Below are 18,367 nucleotides of genomic sequence, written 5' to 3'. Positions count from 1 at the left end.
TGTTTAAAACTCAGCTGTTTCTTATGGTTGTCCACAGGAGGAATTAAAATTGTTGACATTTAGATTAATATTGGATTAATTAAACACAGTTTTTAAAGTGCATTGGTGACATTTGTAATTTTATCACATTAACACAAGCATAGGTTCTGCTCCAAGATACCCACCCAATGAAATTTAAAATATAAAAGTATTTTGAATGGCACTGTTGTGAAATAGATTTTTATTTGTAACAAAGGCAGATGTTTCAATACTGTGTGGGGACACACAACATCAAAGCAAGGATGCATACTGTATGTCACATTTTACTGGATACATAATTATCCCCCGGAGAGAGGAAATTAAAGTGCTATAAATATAGATATTGTTCTACTTTCTATTGTCCTTCCTCCCTGCAGAACAAATCCAATTAAGTTTGGGATTTCATAAAACGTAGACCTCAGCGAGTGTTTCAGCTATCATAAGGTATCATCATTCTCACAGGTTCTTAGATTAGCAACTGTTAGGTCCAATTCTGCTCCTTTGTCACAGGAAAGACTTGCAAGCCCTCTGCAACAAAATACCAGTGACATATGAGAGCTTCTCCACGGCTAAACTCAGATCCTCTGCAGTGCCAAGGTGCATTAAGGAGATTATCGTAAAGACCAAAACAATGTCTGAACTTCAGTAACTGATATGCCTGCCAGAACAATATTTACACACGGTTAGAAAATGCCGCATTGTAAGTTTCTTGATCTATTTATACACTTTTATATTCTGCCTCCATTTTAACAGCATCTGATAAAATAGTTAACAATGAGACAAATGTGTTATGTGCTTTGTCTCGCCACACACTGCAGCCCCTGAGGACATTGTGGTTTCTATTTAAAACAAATAAATCATACTGAACAGATTTCTTATGAATGACTGGGGAAAACATCACATCAACACACTATTTAAGTGTGTTTTAGTTTGTAAAGCTGATTTAATTTGATGATGACACCAGTAAGGATCTTTGCCATTTATACTCACTAATGAATCATAATCATTTCTATCATTTAAAGAACAGGCTTTGTAAAATCTCCCATTTAAATTCTTGTCATTGTCTAAAACCTGCCTCTGCAAACTAAGAGACTCTGACACTGAAAGTGACCGGAGTTTAATCTGTGATAAAACAACCTTTTGATCAGTGATGAAAGATGTCAGAGATCAGATTAGAGGCAAAAATACTCAAGCAAAGAGCCTAAAACTACATGACCAAATAAAGCAAGTCATTTCTGCTGAGTGTACAGTGATCTCTCTATATAAGAAGGAAGGCTGGACGCCCCCAAGGACTGACAGGCGGCCACTCAAGGTGAGTGAGTTAGAGTCTTTTATTAGCAGGAGGAAAGCCAGCAGCTTAATGAACAATGCAGGGCATGATCACGTATTGCCAGATACCAAAGTGAATACAAAGTGAATACAGAACTGCTCTGTGCTTATGCCAGGACATCAGTGTACAGTAAGTTAAATTTTTTTAATGGAATACCTTTGTTGCAGTTATTAATTTAAACTGTTTGTGTTTCTGTTTTCAGAGCCCTCATTAGACCATCAATATCTGTTCTTGTAGGGGGAGGGAAGAAGGTATGTTATTTCTTCTATCACTGGTTTAGTACAAAGACATTTTGATCACTAGATGTGTACATATGTGAAAAGTCTTACTTTGCTATGTCAGTGTTGAACCTTCATTTTGTGTGTGACAATTAACAGTCAATTATGTGCATCTCACTCTGTTAATGATGTTAACATCCTTAACTAATAATTATTATTAGTCAGTGTCTGATAATTTTATAACAGGTTTTAGAAAATAGATAATTTAACAAAGTGTGCATGTAAATGTAACTTTTAATTTCTAATTAATTTAACATGTGACATAACTGATATAACTAAAATATAGCACTGCCAATTTCTCTCTGCTTTTTGAGTTCATTTTAACATTAACAGCATTTTCATTCTTCTTCTGTAGCGGGGCGAGCAGCCCTCATGGGAGCAGACTTCGAGCAGTGATGAAATAAGAGCTGAAATAACTGAGTGCTGTGTCTTGTTTTTACTTACTTGCAGTAAAGGATCATCATGAGTGGGGACGCAGAAATGGAGTGTTTTGGCCCGGCAGCCATTTACCTCCGCAAGCCAGAGAGGGAGAGAATTGAAGCTCAAAACACTCCCTTTGATGCTAAAACAGCGTACTTTGTGACTGAGCCCTCTGAAATGTACCTCAAGGGGAAACTTACAAAGAGAGAGGGTGGCAAAGCCACCGTGGAGACTCTCAATGGAAAGGTGAGAGTGATGGCACTTAAATAAAAATACGTCTACACTGACCCTGGCGTGGTTTCATAGAACATTGAATGTGGGACTGGGTGATTGTCTCTGTAAAGTAAACTAAGTTGACATAACAGTGCATGAATTCAGTGTATGTCTTGTGTTGTTCTGTGCCAGAATCTTCTTCTACTGAGTCCATAACAGATTTGAAGCTGATTTCTGAGTGCTAGACATATCTGTTTTTGTTTTTATGAAATTTAACCTGTGGACTGTTTTATGCACAATGTTGACTTGTGACTTTGACCTCTTCTTTCTCTTTGGAAGACTATAACTGTAAAAGAAGATGAAGTCTTCCCCATGAACCCTCCAAAGTTTGATAAGATTGAGGACATGGCCATGATGACCCACCTCAGTGAGCCTGCTGTGCTGTATAACCTCAAAGAGCGTTATGCAGCATGGATGATTTATGTGAGTTTGATCTGATCAGCACATTAGATTGAGTAGATGAAACTTAAGACGACAAGAGAAAGATGTGTGTTAGTAACAATCCTTCTCTGTCTCCACAGACCTACTCAGGGCTGTTCTGCGTCACTGTGAACCCCTACAAATGGCTCCCAGTGTATGATGCAGTGGTTGTAGCAGGATACAGAGGAAAAAAGAGAGTTGAGGCTCCTCCCCACATCTTCTCCATCTCTGATAATGCCTATCAGTTCATGCTGCAAGGTATCAATCATTTCATAAGCCGCTGTCTGTCCTGATTAGTGACTCTTTAAGAGATGCCAGCCTTTGAAAATTAAACACTATTTTGATATCTACAGCAACGGTTTGTTGTCAGTGGTAATGATGTAATTTCTGAAGACATTCTGACTTCTGTTTATGATAAATGGATGCAACAATACAGTGTGATCAGTTCATGCTAGCAGGTGTTTAAGAAGTGTGTGAATAATATGAAACCATGTTTCTTGTTTCACAGACCGCGAGAATCAGTCTATCCTTATCACGTAAGTTTTGCAAATGATTCCCCAAAATCAGTGCAAGCCTGAAATCAATGCAACTACATGTGGAAGAAATCTGTGATATCAACTGGGCAGCATGTGCTGGACAGCTAGTCTTAACAGGAGTTTCTTTCAAGATTTGTTTAGTTAACCTAAAACAAGATGTTTGTGGTGCTAATTGAGCTGTTTTTATGCTCAAAGTGGAGAATCTGGTGCAGGAAAGACCGTCAACACCAAACGTGTCATCCAGTACTTTGCGACAATCGCAGTGGCTGGAGGAAAGAAAAGTGAAGCAGTTTCTGGAAAAATGCAGGTAAATGCCAACAAAGCTGACATAGACATATTGAATATGATCTTAGACCATTAGGTATAAAGCATTTTTTTCCCCTGTTTACTGAATGAAGGGGTCGCTGGAGGACCAAATCATTGCAGCCAACCCACTGCTGGAGGCTTATGGTAATGCCAAAACTGTGAGGAATGACAACTCATCCCGATTTGTAAGTGTTTGTTAACCTGAGTCTTTTCACACAATTTCAGTTTTCAAGCCATTTTTCTAATTTACAGTCTTCTGTTGAGTAGGGTAAATTCATCAGAATCCATTTCGGAACAACTGGGAAGTTGGCCTCAGCAGATATTGAAACATGTAAGCTGGAAATGGAAACAGAAGATGTACCTCAGTTTGTTCCTGTACCTTTTGTTCGTTGAACAGAAGGTTCTGCCTTGTGTATATCTGCTCGATCGACAGATCTGCTGGAGAAGTCTCGAGTGACGTTCCAGCTGTCAGCTGAGAGGAGCTACCACATCTTCTATCAGATCATGACAGGCCACAAACCCGAGCTCATAGGTGTGAGATTTATCAATAATATTGCCAGTCATTCTAAAGAAAATGACATGTTTTCAGCTATATTTAAGTGTGTTTTTTTTCCTTTCTTCAGAGGGTCTGCTGATCACCACAAATCCATATGACTATCCTATGATCAGTCAGGGTGAAATCACTGTCAAGAGTATCAATGACGTTGAAGAATTCATCGCTACTGATGTAAGGACAACTTTACTTTGTTGACTACATTTACTGCAATAACAAATTTGGCTTATGTTCATGTTTATAATTAATATTTTTGTTACGTACACCAAGTTACCAGTTTATTACAGCAATAAACCCAAATTTTAGGAAGCTTTGAGAGTTTATCTGTTTTTGTCATCAATGGTTTAATTAAACTCTATGGTCATTTTTGAGGCAGTTATTGAAGGTAGTGTTGTACTTGACTGAATTATATGAAGAGGGGTTTCTAATGTCCTCCCCCATTTAAGTTAAGAAGGGGAAATAATAGTAATTCACCTAAACATATAAATGGAAAACTAAGAGTGTCTTTACCCAGAATCTCAACCTCATCTTGTGATTTGTGTTATTGGGGATTACATTTAGTCTAGACAAAGAATTGCAGGTGATCAGTAATTGTTGAAATTAATTCTAAAAGTTATCAGAAACTAGTGTAGAGGAGACAGAATGGCACTGACAATATTACAACATCTTGATTTTACCAAGATCATGCTGCTTATTGCTTTAAAGCTAAATAAGCTGTGTTATAAGTGTGGAGAGGCAGAGGGCAGCAATGACTGTCTACTTCCAAGAATAATATCAGCTTGTGTTTTAAACTTTCTCTTTTTATCTCAGACTGCTATTGACATCCTGGGCTTCACTGCTGAAGAGAAGGCAAGCATGTACAAGCTGACTGGAGCTGTGATGCATCATGGAAACATGAAATTCAAGCAAAAGCAGCGTGAAGAGCAGGCTGAGCCTGATGGCACTGAGGGTAGGAAACCCACACACCATAAGCTTTAGTGTGGTACCACTGGTTTTGACTTGTGATTTAGAGGTGCACTGATGACTTTACCCAAGTATTATGGGTTTTAAAGATGAGTATTTGTGTTCTTTTCTTAGTGGCAGATAAAATCGCCTACCTTATGGGTCTGAACTCCGCTGATTTGCTCAAAGCACTATGCTACCCCAGAGTGAAGGTTGGGAACGAGTATGTGACCAAAGGACAAACCGTCCCTCAGGTAAGAGAAGATAAAAAGGAGGAGATAGGAAACAAAACTAACTGATGCACATTTGAAGACACTTTCATATGTTGATTATATTTTCCTTGCTAAAGGTTCACGAGTGCTCTCATAAAGTCGTTAGCTCAGCTCTGTATGCTCTGTAGCTTGTTTTAACCTCCAGACATTAAACTACCTTTTGTTAATTTTTACACCGTCATTGTTAATGTTGTACCATTACTCTGTAAAATCAGGTCAACAATGCTGTCATGGCTCTCTGCAAGTCTGTCTATGAGAAAATGTTCTTGTGGATGGTCGTCAGAATCAATGAGATGCTGGATACCAAGCAGCCCAGAAGCTTTTTCATCGGTGTCCTGGATATTGCTGGCTTTGAAATCTTTGATGTAAGTGTGTTTGACTTATACAACAGATACAACATAATCTTGTACAACTTAATTTAGATAATGTTGCACAAGGTTTTCATTTCACAATCACGGTACATTAAAGCTAAGAGTACAAATAATTCAGTTTTTATTCAGTATTACTTAAGGCCCTTGCTGACATTTGATGTTTGAACTTCTTTAGTTTAACAGCTTGGAGCAGCTGTGCATCAACTTCACCAATGAAAAACTGCAACAGTTTTTCAATCACCACATGTTTGTCCTGGAGCAAGAAGAGTACAAGAAAGAGGGAATTGAGTGGGAGTTCATTGACTTTGGCATGGATTTGGCTGCCTGCATTGAGCTTATTGAGAAGGTGAACTACATGCTGCATATTCATAAATACGGAAAACTGTCTGATGAGCTTTTGTTTTAAATAATAATTTCCTCATGACAGCCAATGGGCATCTTCTCCATCCTTGAAGAGGAGTGCATGTTCCCCAAGGCAACAGACATGACCTTCAAGAACAAACTGTATGACCAGCATCTCGGTAAGAGCAAGTCCTTTGAGAAGCCAAAACCCGCCAAAGGCAAAGCTGAGGCCCATTTCTCTCTGGTGCACTATGCTGGTACTGTCGATTACAACATTGTTGGCTGGCTGGACAAGAACAAAGACCCCCTGAATGACTCAGTGGTTCAGCTCTACCAGAAGTCTTCAGTCAAACTGCTGGCCTTCTTGTATGCATCCCATGCTGCATCAGAAGGTACATACTGTTATGTGACTCCACATTCTGAGATATTAAAATTGAAAACTCATCACTTGTGTTGGATTTAACCCTTTCAATGTAACTGTTGTTCCTGTGACAGCTGAGGGTGGCGGCGGTGGTAAGAAAGGCGGCAAGAAGAAGGGTGGCTCCTTCCAGACTGTGTCTGCTTTGTTCAGGGTAAGATGTGAAAGAATTACTTACATACTTCACTGCAGTTGTGTCTAATTTAGAGCCTTTTTCAAATTTAATGTCCTCTTAATTCCCCAGGAGAATTTAGGCAAGCTGATGACTAATTTGAGGAGCACACATCCTCATTTTGTGCGCTGCCTGATTCCCAATGAATCAAAGACTCCAGGTACTTAACAGAAGGAAAATGTGCCAGTCAAAGTAGATGTGTAATGTGCTTTGATTGTTATGTGTGTCATTGTATCACTGTCTTACCAAACATTTTTATTTAACAATACATCATAGGCCTTATGGAGAACCACCTGGTCATCCACCAGCTGAGGTGTAACGGTGTGCTGGAAGGCATCAGGATCTGCAGGAAAGGATTCCCCAGCAGAATCCTCTATGGTGACTTCAAGCAGAGGTAGCAGAAATATTATTTTTGCAGGCATTGAAAAGTGTTTATCTCAAAACTGATCCTTTCTAATTGAATAAAATCTTTACTCGTAGATATAAAGTATTGAATGCCAGTGTCATCCCAGAGGGACAGTTTATTGACAACAAGAAGGCCTCAGAGAAACTGCTAGGATCCATCGATGTGGACCACTCTCAGTACAAGTTTGGCCACACCAAGGTAGAGTGTGAAACACTCCTCTAGGAAAGGCTGTTTCCAAAGAGGTATAAGATCAGCTTTCATTAATACTTAAACATTACCATAAATGATGACCCTCAGGTGTTCTTCAAAGCCGGTCTGCTGGGAACTCTGGAGGAGATGAGAGATGAGAAACTGGCTGAGCTGGTCACAATGACTCAGGCTGTCTGCAGAGGTTTCCTCATGAGACGCGAGTTTGTCAAGATGATGGAAAGGAGGTAATGTGTCTGTCTGTTATCAGTGTTGCTGAATTTGATCAATTTTATTTATACACTAAATATTTCTGACTCAGTTTTTCTTTGTTTTCATCAGGGAGGCTATTTACTCTATTCAGTACAACATCCGCTCATTCATGAATGTCAAAACCTGGCCATGGATGAAGCTGTACTTCAAGATCAAGCCTCTGCTGAAGAGTGCTGAGACTGAGAAAGAGATGGCCCAGATGAAAGAGGACTTTGAAAAGACCAAAGAGGATCTAACAAAGGCTCTGGCCAAGAAGAAAGAACTGGAGGAGAAGATGGTTTCCCTCCTGCAGGAGAAGAATGATCTCCTTTTGCAAGTGCAGTCTGTAAGTTGGATCACCCTCTCAATGTGTATTTCTACTAAAAATCCTATATCTGATTTGATGACATGAATATGCTTGCTTTGACTTTTAGGAAGGTGAAAACCTTGCTGATGCTGAGGAAAGGTGTGAGGGGCTCATTAAAGCAAAAATCCAGCTTGAGGCCAAAGTCAAAGAGACAGCTGAGAGGCTGGAGGATGAGGAGGAAATCAATGCTGAGCTGACTGCAAAGAAGAGGAAGCTGGAGGACGAGTGCTCTGAGTTGAAGAAAGACATCGATGACTTGGAGCTCACCCTGGCCAAGGTGGAAAAGGAGAAACATGCCACTGAGAACAAGGTGACAAGGCTGTTGTCTTTTAACAAGATATTTTCACTTCTGTGTAGATAAAAACTTCTTATGAATTCAAATTCATGTAAACTTTTATAGGTCAAAAACCTTACAGAGGAAATGGCTTCTCAAGATGAGACCATTGCCAAGTTGACCAAAGAGAAGAAAGCCCTCCAAGAGGCCCATCAACAGACCCTTGATGATCTGCAGGCAGAGGAAGACAAAGTCAACACTCTGACCAAAGCCAAGACCAAGCTGGAGCAGCAAGTGGACGATGTAAGTAATCCACCTTTGAAGGCAAATGTTGAACATACCAATCATATCTTTATTTTGTTTTTATGAAACATCTCTTTCCTTGCTAGCTTGAAGGTTCCCTGGAGCAAGAAAAGAAGCTTCGTATGGATCTTGAACGAGCAAAAAGAAAACTTGAAGGAGATCTGAAACTGGCCCAGGAATCCATCATGGATCTGGAGAATGACAAGCAACAGTCTGAGGAGAAAATAAAGAAGTAAGACTAAGGTTTTCATTTCATTTCATTTCATTTCATTTCATTTCATTTCATTTGAGAGGTTCTACTCATATTAAAACACAACTTCAATATGCCAAATTATTTACCTCCCCCTCCAGGAAGGACTTTGAAATAAGCCAACTCCTGGGTAAGATCGAGGATGAGCAGTCTCTTGGAATCCAGCTACAGAAAAAGATAAAGGAACTTCAGGTATATTTTTGAACAAGTGTCCATAAAAAGCAGGAGATAATTCAAATATGCTGAATGATTTTCACTCAAACCTTTTGTGTTTCAGGCTCGTATTGAGGAGCTGGAAGAGGAAATTGAGGCTGAGAGGGCTGCTCGGGCCAAGGTGGAGAAGCAGAGGTCCGATCTCTCCAGGGAACTTGAGGAGATCAGCGAAAGGCTCGAAGAAGCTGGCGGCGCAACTGCAGCTCAGATTGAAATGAACAAGAAGCGTGAAGCCGAGTTTCAGAAGCTGCGTCGTGATCTCGAAGAGTCCACCCTGCAGCATGAGGCCACCGCTGCAGCTCTGCGCAAGAAGCAGGCTGACAGTGTGGCAGAGCTGGGAGAACAGATTGATAACCTCCAGAGAGTCAAACAGAAGCTGGAGAAAGAGAAAAGTGAATACAAGATGGAGATCGATGACCTCAGCAGCAATATGGAGTCTATCGCCAAATCAAAGGTGAGAGCACTGCATTTTCATACAGGGGGCAAAAAAAAAAAAAAAAGATAAATAACTTTATACTAATGCATGTTTTCTTTTATCAGGCAAACCTTGAAAAGATGTGCAGGACATTAGAGGATCAGCTGAGTGAACTTAAATCTAAGAATGATGAGAATGTTCGTCAGCTAAACGACATCAGTGCACAAAAAGCAAGACTTCAAACAGAAAATGGTATGAATCTCACTTTTTGGGATGTTTAGATTATCATTTAAAAGCATGGCTCCTTCACCAGATGCTAAATAAATTTCACATTTCACACTCAAAACTGAGTCACATGTTGGTTCTGACTGCTCTCAATAGTCAATACATGGCAATGTGGAGCATCATTTGAGGTTCTTCATCTGTTGTTGCAGCAGTGCAAAATAGTTGTAAAATGAAGATTATGAGACCTAAATCAAACTTTTACTTACATCCCATTGTTTATTCCTTATTTTTAAAAACTGTCTTCCATTCCCCTCACTCCCTGTCCAGTGTGCACTAAATAAGTTAGCCTTTCCTTAGCATCATTTTCTGATATTCTTTGGCAGTTTTTCTCTCATGTACATTACATTAATATCTCTGATCAGGTGAAATTGTGCGTCAGCTGGAGGAGAAAGAAGCTCTTGTGTCTCAGCTGACAAGAGGAAAGCAGGCTTTTACTCAGCAAATTGAGGAGCTGAAGAGGCACATAGAGGAGGAAGTTAAGGTAACAGTCTATGAAAACAGACAGATAATCACAGAAGAAAAGGCCACCAGACGACAGGTATCAAATATTAATTAGGTTCTCATTTGGATTATAGGCCAAGAACGCCCTGGCTCATGCTGTCCAATCAGCCCGTCATGACTGTGACCTGCTCAGAGAGCAGTATGAGGAGGAGCAGGAGGCCAAGGCTGAGCTGCAGCGTGCAATGTCCAAAGCCAACAGCGAGGTGGCTCAGTGGAGAACCAAATACGAGACTGATGCTATTCAGCGCACTGAGGAGCTGGAGGAGGCTAAGTAATGGACAGTCCTGAAATCACAATGTTTCCACGTGTATTAATTCTGTAAGTCACCCTAAAGCACATTTACTGTGCGTTTGAACAGGAAAAAGCTTGCCCAGCGTCTTCAGGATGCAGAGGAATCCATCGAGGCTGTGAATGCAAAATGTGCCTCTCTGGAAAAGACAAAACAGAGGCTGCAGGGTGAAGTGGAGGACCTGATGATCGATGTGGAAAGAGCCAATGCTCTGGCTGCTAACCTCGACAAGAAGCAAAGGAACTTTGACAAGGTTAGGCGTTGTTGAATAAGATATGGTTTTGACTAGTTGCATGAGATGAGAAAAAAAACACTCATTTGTTTGTTATACTTTCAGGTTCTTGCAGAATGGAAACAGAAGTATGAAGAGAGCCAGGCTGAGCTGGAAGGAGCTCAGAAGGAGGCTCGTGCTTTAAGTACTGAGCTGTTCAAAATGAAAAACTCCTATGAAGAAGCTCTGGACCACTTGGAGACCCTGAAGAGGGAGAACAAGAATCTGCAACGTAAGACACTTAATTCAGTTTTCCCCAAAAGATTTGCACTCTGAACACCAGTTCAATTTATCTGAAGCATCTATATTACTTAATGGTTTTATCACTGATTAATATTCTAAACAGAGGAGATCTCAGACCTGAGCGAACAACTTGGTGAGACCGGTAAGACGATTCATGAGCTTGAGAAGGGAAAGAAGACAGTGGAATGTGAGAAATCAGAGATCCAGACTGCTCTGGAGGAGGCAGAGGTAAAACTGAATCATCATATCAATCATTATAGCTTAGAGACACAGTGACAGTGGAACTAACATGTCCAAATCACTCAGCCATTGAACAAGTAGAAGAGACGTAAAGAAAACTGAAATGTTAAATATTACATGAATATAAAATTAAGTAAAGATACAAAATCTAGTATATATCAAAAAGACACAGTTGTGTCAGTTTGTATTCCTGTTTCTGTTTTAGCTGCGAGGCAGTTTTAAAATATTACCAGAACTTTAGGGCACACCTGTGTGAGACTCATCTTGTAAAGGCGTTCAACCTGACACCTCAGTGCCATTTTTCTTCTTGGTGACTCAGCCTCAGTTTCTGTATTTTTAATGAACAAACTGTTCTGTGCTCCAGTTGATAAAGGTCACACTTGTTCACAGGCTACCCTGGAGCATGAGGAATCCAAGATTCTCCGCGTTCAGCTGGAGCTCACCCAAGTTAAGAGTGAAATTGACAGAAAACTTGCAGAGAAGGATGAGGAGATTGAGCAGATCAAGAGGAACAGCCAGAGAGTGATTGAGTCCATGCAGAGCACGTTGGATGCTGAGGTCAGGAGCAGGAACGATGCCCTGAGAATCAAGAAGAAGATGGAGGGAGACCTCAATGAGATGGAGATTCAGCTGAGTCATGCAAACCGCCAGGCAGCTGAAGCCCAGAAACAGCTGAGAAATGTGCAAGGACAGCTTAAGGTACCTGAACTGGAGGATAAATGGCAGAGCATCTTCTTTCTAAAAGTAGCTGAATGTTTTTGCTTATATAGCTATCAATATTTTACAATGTAGGATGCCCAGCTTCATCTTGATGAGGCCATTAGAAGTCAGGAAGACATGAAGGAGCAGGTTGCCATGGTGGAGCGCAGGAACAACCTGATGCTGGCTGAGATCGAGGAGCTGAGAGTTGCACTGGAGCAGACGGAGAGAGGCCGCAAAGTGGCTGAACAGGAGCTGGTTGATGCCAGTGAGCGTGTGGGACTCCTGCACTCTCAGGTATCCTCAAAGGCTGACAGACAAGAATTTAAACTTTGTCTATAACGGAAGACATGGAATTTCACTGTTGCTTCTTTTTTATAATAGAATACCAGCCTTATCAACACCAAGAAGAAGCTGGAGGCCGACCTTGTTCAGATCCAAGGTGAAGTAGAGGACGCTGTTCAGGAAGCAAGAAATGCTGAAGAAAAGGCTAAAAAGGCCATCACTGATGTGAGTCAAAATGATTTCAATATAGTTCTTTACCTCTTTCTGGTACTGGAGCAATATCTGTAGTCATGGTTGTCCTGCTATAGGCTGCCATGATGGCAGAAGAGCTGAAGAAAGAGCAGGACACCAGTGCTCATTTGGAGAGGATGAAGAAGAACCTGGAGGTGACAGTGAAGGACCTGCAGCACCGCCTGGATGAGGCTGAGAGTCTGGCCATGAAGGGTGGAAAGAAGCAGCTCCAGAAACTGGAGGCTAGGGTAACGATGAATTCGCTTGCCAACAGAATCTCAACTTTTTGTTTCAGGTTTAAATTTTTACCTCGAAGTAATAAAAACACCTGTCGATATTTCAGGTGCGTGAGCTTGAGGCTGAAGTTGAAGCTGAGCAGAGACGAGGAGCAGAGGCTGTCAAAGGTGTCCGGAAATATGAGAGAAGAGTGAAGGAGCTCACCTATCAGGTATTTCTTTGTTTTTTTGTTTTAATTTTAATTATTGGTACAGTCGTTTGACGAAGATGAATATAAATACATTTTAATCATGAATTAATGTTACTGCAGACTGAAGAGGACAAGAAGAATGTCAGCAGACTTCAGGATCTGGTGGACAAGCTGCAGCTGAAAGTGAAGGCCTACAAGAGACAGTCTGAGGAGGCTGTGAGTCAGAAACTTGTTTACACTTATTCACTGTATTGCCACAAATAAAACCGGCATGGAGTACACTCAGACCTTGAAACTGAAAAAAAAAAAAAAATAACCACACTTCTATTATGTCTGTAAAATGTCTGACAGTAAAAACTTAATTACCAGAATCAGTTCGTATCTGTATACTCATTCTTCGCGATTGTTGACTCCGGTGTGGAATTTCCTCACAGGAGGAGCAGGCCAACACTCACCTGTCCAGGTTCAGGAAGGTTCAGCATGAGCTGGAGGAAGCTCAGGAGCGAGCTGACATCGCTGAGTCTCAGGTCAACAAGCTGAGAGCAAAGAGTCGGGAAATTGGAAAAGTAAGTAAGAAATAAAACTCAAGCAACGAGCCACCGTAGCTGTCAAACGGCATGCATGATTTTAAGATGACAGTTGTGTTTGACTGCTCCAGATTTTTAAGTAGTGACGTTTTCATTTTAACTTAAAATGGATTTTAAATGGCGCAAGTGAGAACTACAATACATGTCCTTCATTATCTTTGTTTCTATCCATTTTAGGGAAAGGAGGCTGAAGAATAATCTGCAACATCTTTGAGAGATGCAAAGGAGAATCATAAAATATGATTTTTCAGTTAACTGCTCTCACTAAGTATTATAGGTGTATGTTCAATAAATATATGTTGCCAGTGTGTTGCCTTCAGACTTCTCTTTGTGTCTTGTCATGACACGCTTCAGGACTGAAAAACACTCAACAAGATATGAATCTAAAACCTAAAGTTGTAAGGAAGAGACAGCATTGATGCCACTGTTCAAAACACTGTTCCCATGGGAACAATGCCCATGTGACAGTCTTACTGATGATGTGAGCCTTCATCAGGTTTTAACAACCAAACTGTGAAATTTCAGTCACAAGACAGAATCAAAAACTACAACACAGAACAGTATAAAGTATGAAATGCAGTAATATACAGTAGAAAAAAAAAACGCATAAAGTTTTACTGAAATTACGATAAACACCTACTTTCTTTAGAGGTAATCTACAGCTCTGCAGTGAATGAGGTTGGGCTTGGGAAGATCGATCCCTGAGGGATAGAGCATCAGCCAAAACCACATCTTGTTCCTTACAGGATTAATACAAACAGAAAAAAAAATCAGTCTCTCTGCTCCACAAACACACCAAATATTTATTACAAAAATACACCAGAGTAAAAACAAGGGAGACCAGACACGAGACACAAGATGAGAAGTGTTTTGCTTGCTTCTCCACTGCCATTCCTGACAACAGAGAAAAACAAATAGATAAATAAATTACCCAATCCTCTGGAGCTAAGCAACCACTCAGTACTGTGCTTCCTCTCTGGGGAGCCATTTCATTAACACTATGACAAATGACAGCTGCCGTTCTCCCACCACTAATCTTATTGCACCTGTTTGCTCCTGCATTTTTGGCACCATGTCAGTCAGACACAACTTTATACAAGTGCAGTTATTGTTAGAAGATTCTCTGTAGTGAAGACACTCATATACACACAATAGTAGGACATTTTATAAGTATTTGTCTACTTAAACTGTGTATCTTGGTCCTTCTATATAAATATCAACAGGAGGCCAAAGATGGTACGTTACTTTTATTCTGTTAAGCAGTGGTGGAAGTTTTTTTTACTTTGTTACTGTACTTAAGTCTTTTTTACGTATCTGTACTTAAGTAAAAATAATAATACATACTTATGAAAAAAAATAGACTGATTGCGTCAAGGCGTTGTTTGCCATTGCCAACCAATCAGGTGTTTCTGTTACCTCAATTTATGGCAGAACGCGTGTTTGGTAGCTGCACCCGGCGAGAGGAAATGACATGCAACATCAACATGAACCCAGAGCCAACGTCGGCTGAGCGTGAGCCTGAGCCCTCCAGCCCAGAATCAGACAGCCATCTTTGTACTTTTACTAATGTACTAAGCTTCAGTACTTCCTCCACCATTGCCTGACAGTAAACTGACCCGTCGGTAAACTGACCTGTCGGTAAATTCGCCTGTCAGTAAACCAACCTGTCGGTAAATTCACCTGTCGGGAAATTCACCCGTCAGTAAACTGACCTGTCGGTAAATTCACCTGTCGGTAAATTCGCCCATCAGTAAACTGTCCTGTGAGTAAATTCACCTGTCGGTAAATTTGGTAAACTGACTCGTCAGGTGTTCAGTTCACCTGATGCTCCAGCAGGGGGCGCTCCTGAGCTTCGCCATCGGCTTTACTGACCTGACAACAGTGGTGGAATATAACAAAGTATTTGTACTTCACGTTTTTGTACTTCACGCTCAGGCTCACACTCAGCCAGCGTCGGCTGAGTGCAGGGGCGGGCTGGGGTTGAAATTCAGCCCGGGAGCTTGGTTTGGAGAGGCCTTTTACCTGATTGCACAACGGATGTAAGTGGAGCTGTGATTTTAACATGAATACTTTATTTGCAATATAAAAACAATCTAATGATATACATGATATACAGTAAGTAGAGTCTACTAAAGTAAGCTACATATGCTCATACATACTGTGCATACTCAAACACTATGTTTATTTAAAAATTAAAACTATTATTATTATTATTATTTGGTAGCATGAAAACATGGAAAAGAACATGCTTTGTGTACTGCTTACATATGGTTTTGCTCAAATAAAAGCAATTAAGAGAGTGTGTGTGTGTGTCTGTGGCTTCTTTCTTAATTTACCTGGCCCGTCTTTCTTGTTTTCTTTTGACAGTTTGATGACTGACTGAGCGGCTGAGCCAATCACATTTCAGTAGAAACAGGGATCATCTCAAATTGGGAGGGGCCGTTCGTATCCCCCCTTAATATGCAAAATATTAGTTTCACCCAGTGCAGCGGTGCGGAATCATCCCAGTCTAACGTTAGGTTCATATAAAACATGGAAGCACCCGTGACGTCACCCATTGGTTTCGGGGAGTCGGTTTTGTGACCAAACCATGGGCATTTGAGCTGCGCCATCTTGGATTTTGGTGGGAGTGTACTCTCCTTATTTGGTGGAGAGGCGTTTACTCTATGGGCCAGCCGGCCAAGAACCCCCCCCCCCCCACTTAGCTCGAAGCAACCGAGCTAGCGTAATGATAATCAGCTAATCAACTAGGCTAACAAGCTAAGCGGCAGCTACACGCATACACGACAGTCCCGACAGCTCGACCCTGTGCGACCGCGACACACGGCGAGCGCTCGTTTTTTGGCCGATTTTGACGCCTTACTATACTATGACCATTTTTATGACATTTTGAGGCGAATTTTTTTTTTTACTTTTTTTGGCCGATTTTGACGCCTTACTATACTATGACCATTTTTATGACATTTTGAGGCAAATTTTTTTTTTGACTTTTTTGGCCGATTTTGACGCCTTACTATACTATGACCATTTTTAAGACATTTTGAGGCTAAAAAAAATTTTGACTTTTTTTGTCCGATTTTGACGCCTTACTATACTATGACCATTTTTATGACATTTTGAGGCGAAAAAATTTTTTGACTTTTTTTGGCCGATTTTGACGCCTTACTATACTATGACCATTTTTATGACATTTTGAAGCGAAAAAAAAATCGTACTTTTTTTGGCCGATTTTGACGCCTTACTATACTATGACCATTTTTATGACATTTTGAGGCGAAAATTTTTTTTGACTTTTTTTGGCCGATTTTTACGGCTTACTATACTATGGCCATTTTTATGACATTTTGAGGCGAAAAAATTTTTTTGACTATTTTTGTCCGATTTTGACGCCTTACTATACTATGACCATTTTTATGACATTTTGAGGTTAAAAAAATTTTGACTTTTTTTTCCGATTTTGACGCCTTACTATACTATGACGTTTTTTATGACATTTTGAGGTCAAAAAAATTTTTGACTTTTTTTGGCCGAAAAAAACGCCTTACTATACTATGACGTTTTTTATGACATTTTGAGGTCAACATTTTTTTTGACTTTTTTTGGCCGATTTTGACGCCTTACGGACGTATGACGTTTTTTATGACATTTTGAGGTCAAAAATTTTTTTGACTTTTTTTGTCCGATTTTGACGCCTTACTATACTATGACGTTTTTTATGACATTTTGAGGTCAAAAATTTTTTTGACTTTTTATGTCCGATTTTGACGCCTTACTATACTATGACGTTTTTTATGACATTTTGAGGTCAAAAATTTTTTTGCCTTTTTTTGTCCGATTTTGACGCCTTACTATACTATGACGTTTTTTATGACATTTTGAGGTCAAAAAAATTTTTGACTTTTTTTGTCCGATTTTGACGCCTTACTATACTATGACGTTTTTTATGACATTTTGAGGTCAAAAATTTTTTTGACTTTTTTTGTCCGATTTTGACGCCTTACTATACTATGACGTTTTTTATGACATTTTGAGGTCAAAAAAAATTTTGACTTTTTTTGTCCGATTTTGACGCCTTACTATACCATGACGTTTTTTATGACATTTTGAGGTAAAAAAAAAATGTTGACTTTTTTTGTCCGATTTTGACGCCTTACGGACGTATGACGTTTTTTATGACATTTTGAGGTCAAAAATTTTTTTGACTTTTTTTGTCCGATTTTGACGCCTTACTATACTATGACGTTTTTTATGACATTTTGAGGTCAAAAAAAATGTTGACTTTTTATGTCCGATTTTGACCCCTTACTATACTATGACGTTTTTTATGACATTTTGAGGTAAAAAAAAATGTTGACTTTTTTTGTCAGATTTTGACGCCTTACTATACTATGACGTTTTTTATGACATTTTGAGGTCAAAAAAAATGTTGACTTTTTTTGTCCGATTTTGACGCCTTACTATACTATGACGTTTTTTATGACATTTTGAGGTCAAAAAATTTTTTGACTTTTTTTGTCCGATTTTGACGCCTTACTATACTATAATGTTTTTTATGACATTTTGAGGTCAAAAATTTTTTTGACTTTTTTGTACGATTTTGACGCCTTACTATACTATGACGTTTTTTATGACAATTTGAGGTAAAAAATTTTTTTGACTTTTTTTGTACGATTTTGACGCCTTACTATACTATGACGTTTTTTATGACATTTTGAGGTCAAAAAAAATGTTGACTTTTTTTGTCCGAATTTGACGCCTTACGGACGTATGACGTTTTTTATGACATTTTGAGGTCAAAAATTTTTTTGACTTTTTTTGTCCGATTTTGACGCCTTACTATACTATCATGTTTTTTATCCGATTTTGACGCCTTACTATACTATGACGTTTTTTATGACATTTTGAGGTCAAAAAATTTTTTGACTTTTTATGTCCGATTTTGACGCCTTACTATACTATGACGTTTTTTATGACATTTTGAGGTCAAAATTT

The 18,367-nt window shown here is 39.6% G+C and overlaps 1 protein-coding gene across 1 annotated transcript; it reads left to right on the top strand.

The window, feature by feature from the left end:
- The first annotated feature begins 1,307 nt into the window (after window positions 1-1,307).
- Window positions 1,308-13,683, top strand: LOC121179651 (myosin heavy chain, fast skeletal muscle-like). The gene is made up of 41 exons (XM_041034591.1): window positions 1,308-1,330; window positions 1,551-1,599; window positions 2,077-2,292; window positions 2,599-2,742; window positions 2,841-2,997; window positions 3,248-3,275; window positions 3,471-3,582; window positions 3,674-3,766; window positions 3,849-3,912; window positions 4,015-4,113; window positions 4,205-4,308; window positions 4,945-5,083; window positions 5,212-5,330; window positions 5,564-5,713; window positions 5,895-6,065; window positions 6,147-6,453; window positions 6,557-6,633; window positions 6,724-6,811; window positions 6,928-7,045; window positions 7,132-7,255; window positions 7,355-7,491; window positions 7,586-7,841; window positions 7,930-8,172; window positions 8,263-8,439; window positions 8,526-8,671; window positions 8,791-8,881; window positions 8,967-9,356; window positions 9,443-9,569; window positions 9,965-10,083; window positions 10,178-10,374; window positions 10,462-10,645; window positions 10,730-10,895; window positions 11,010-11,134; window positions 11,537-11,845; window positions 11,939-12,142; window positions 12,230-12,355; window positions 12,439-12,609; window positions 12,705-12,809; window positions 12,909-13,004; window positions 13,223-13,354; window positions 13,553-13,683. The coding sequence occupies exons 3-41, from the start codon at window positions 2,089-2,091 to the stop codon at window positions 13,571-13,573; spliced, it is 5,820 nt and encodes a 1,939-aa protein (XP_040890525.1). The 5' UTR covers window positions 1,308-1,330; window positions 1,551-1,599; window positions 2,077-2,088; the 3' UTR covers window positions 13,574-13,683.
- Window positions 13,684-18,367: the final 4,684 nt, after the last annotated feature.

The sequence above is a fragment of the Toxotes jaculatrix genome, chromosome 3 (assembly GCF_017976425.1).
Source record: "Toxotes jaculatrix isolate fToxJac2 chromosome 3, fToxJac2.pri, whole genome shotgun sequence".
Lineage (NCBI taxonomy): Eukaryota > Metazoa > Chordata > Actinopteri > Toxotidae > Toxotes > Toxotes jaculatrix.
The sequence above is the reverse complement of the archived record's forward strand: the minus strand, read 5'-3'. Positions and strand labels throughout refer to the sequence as shown.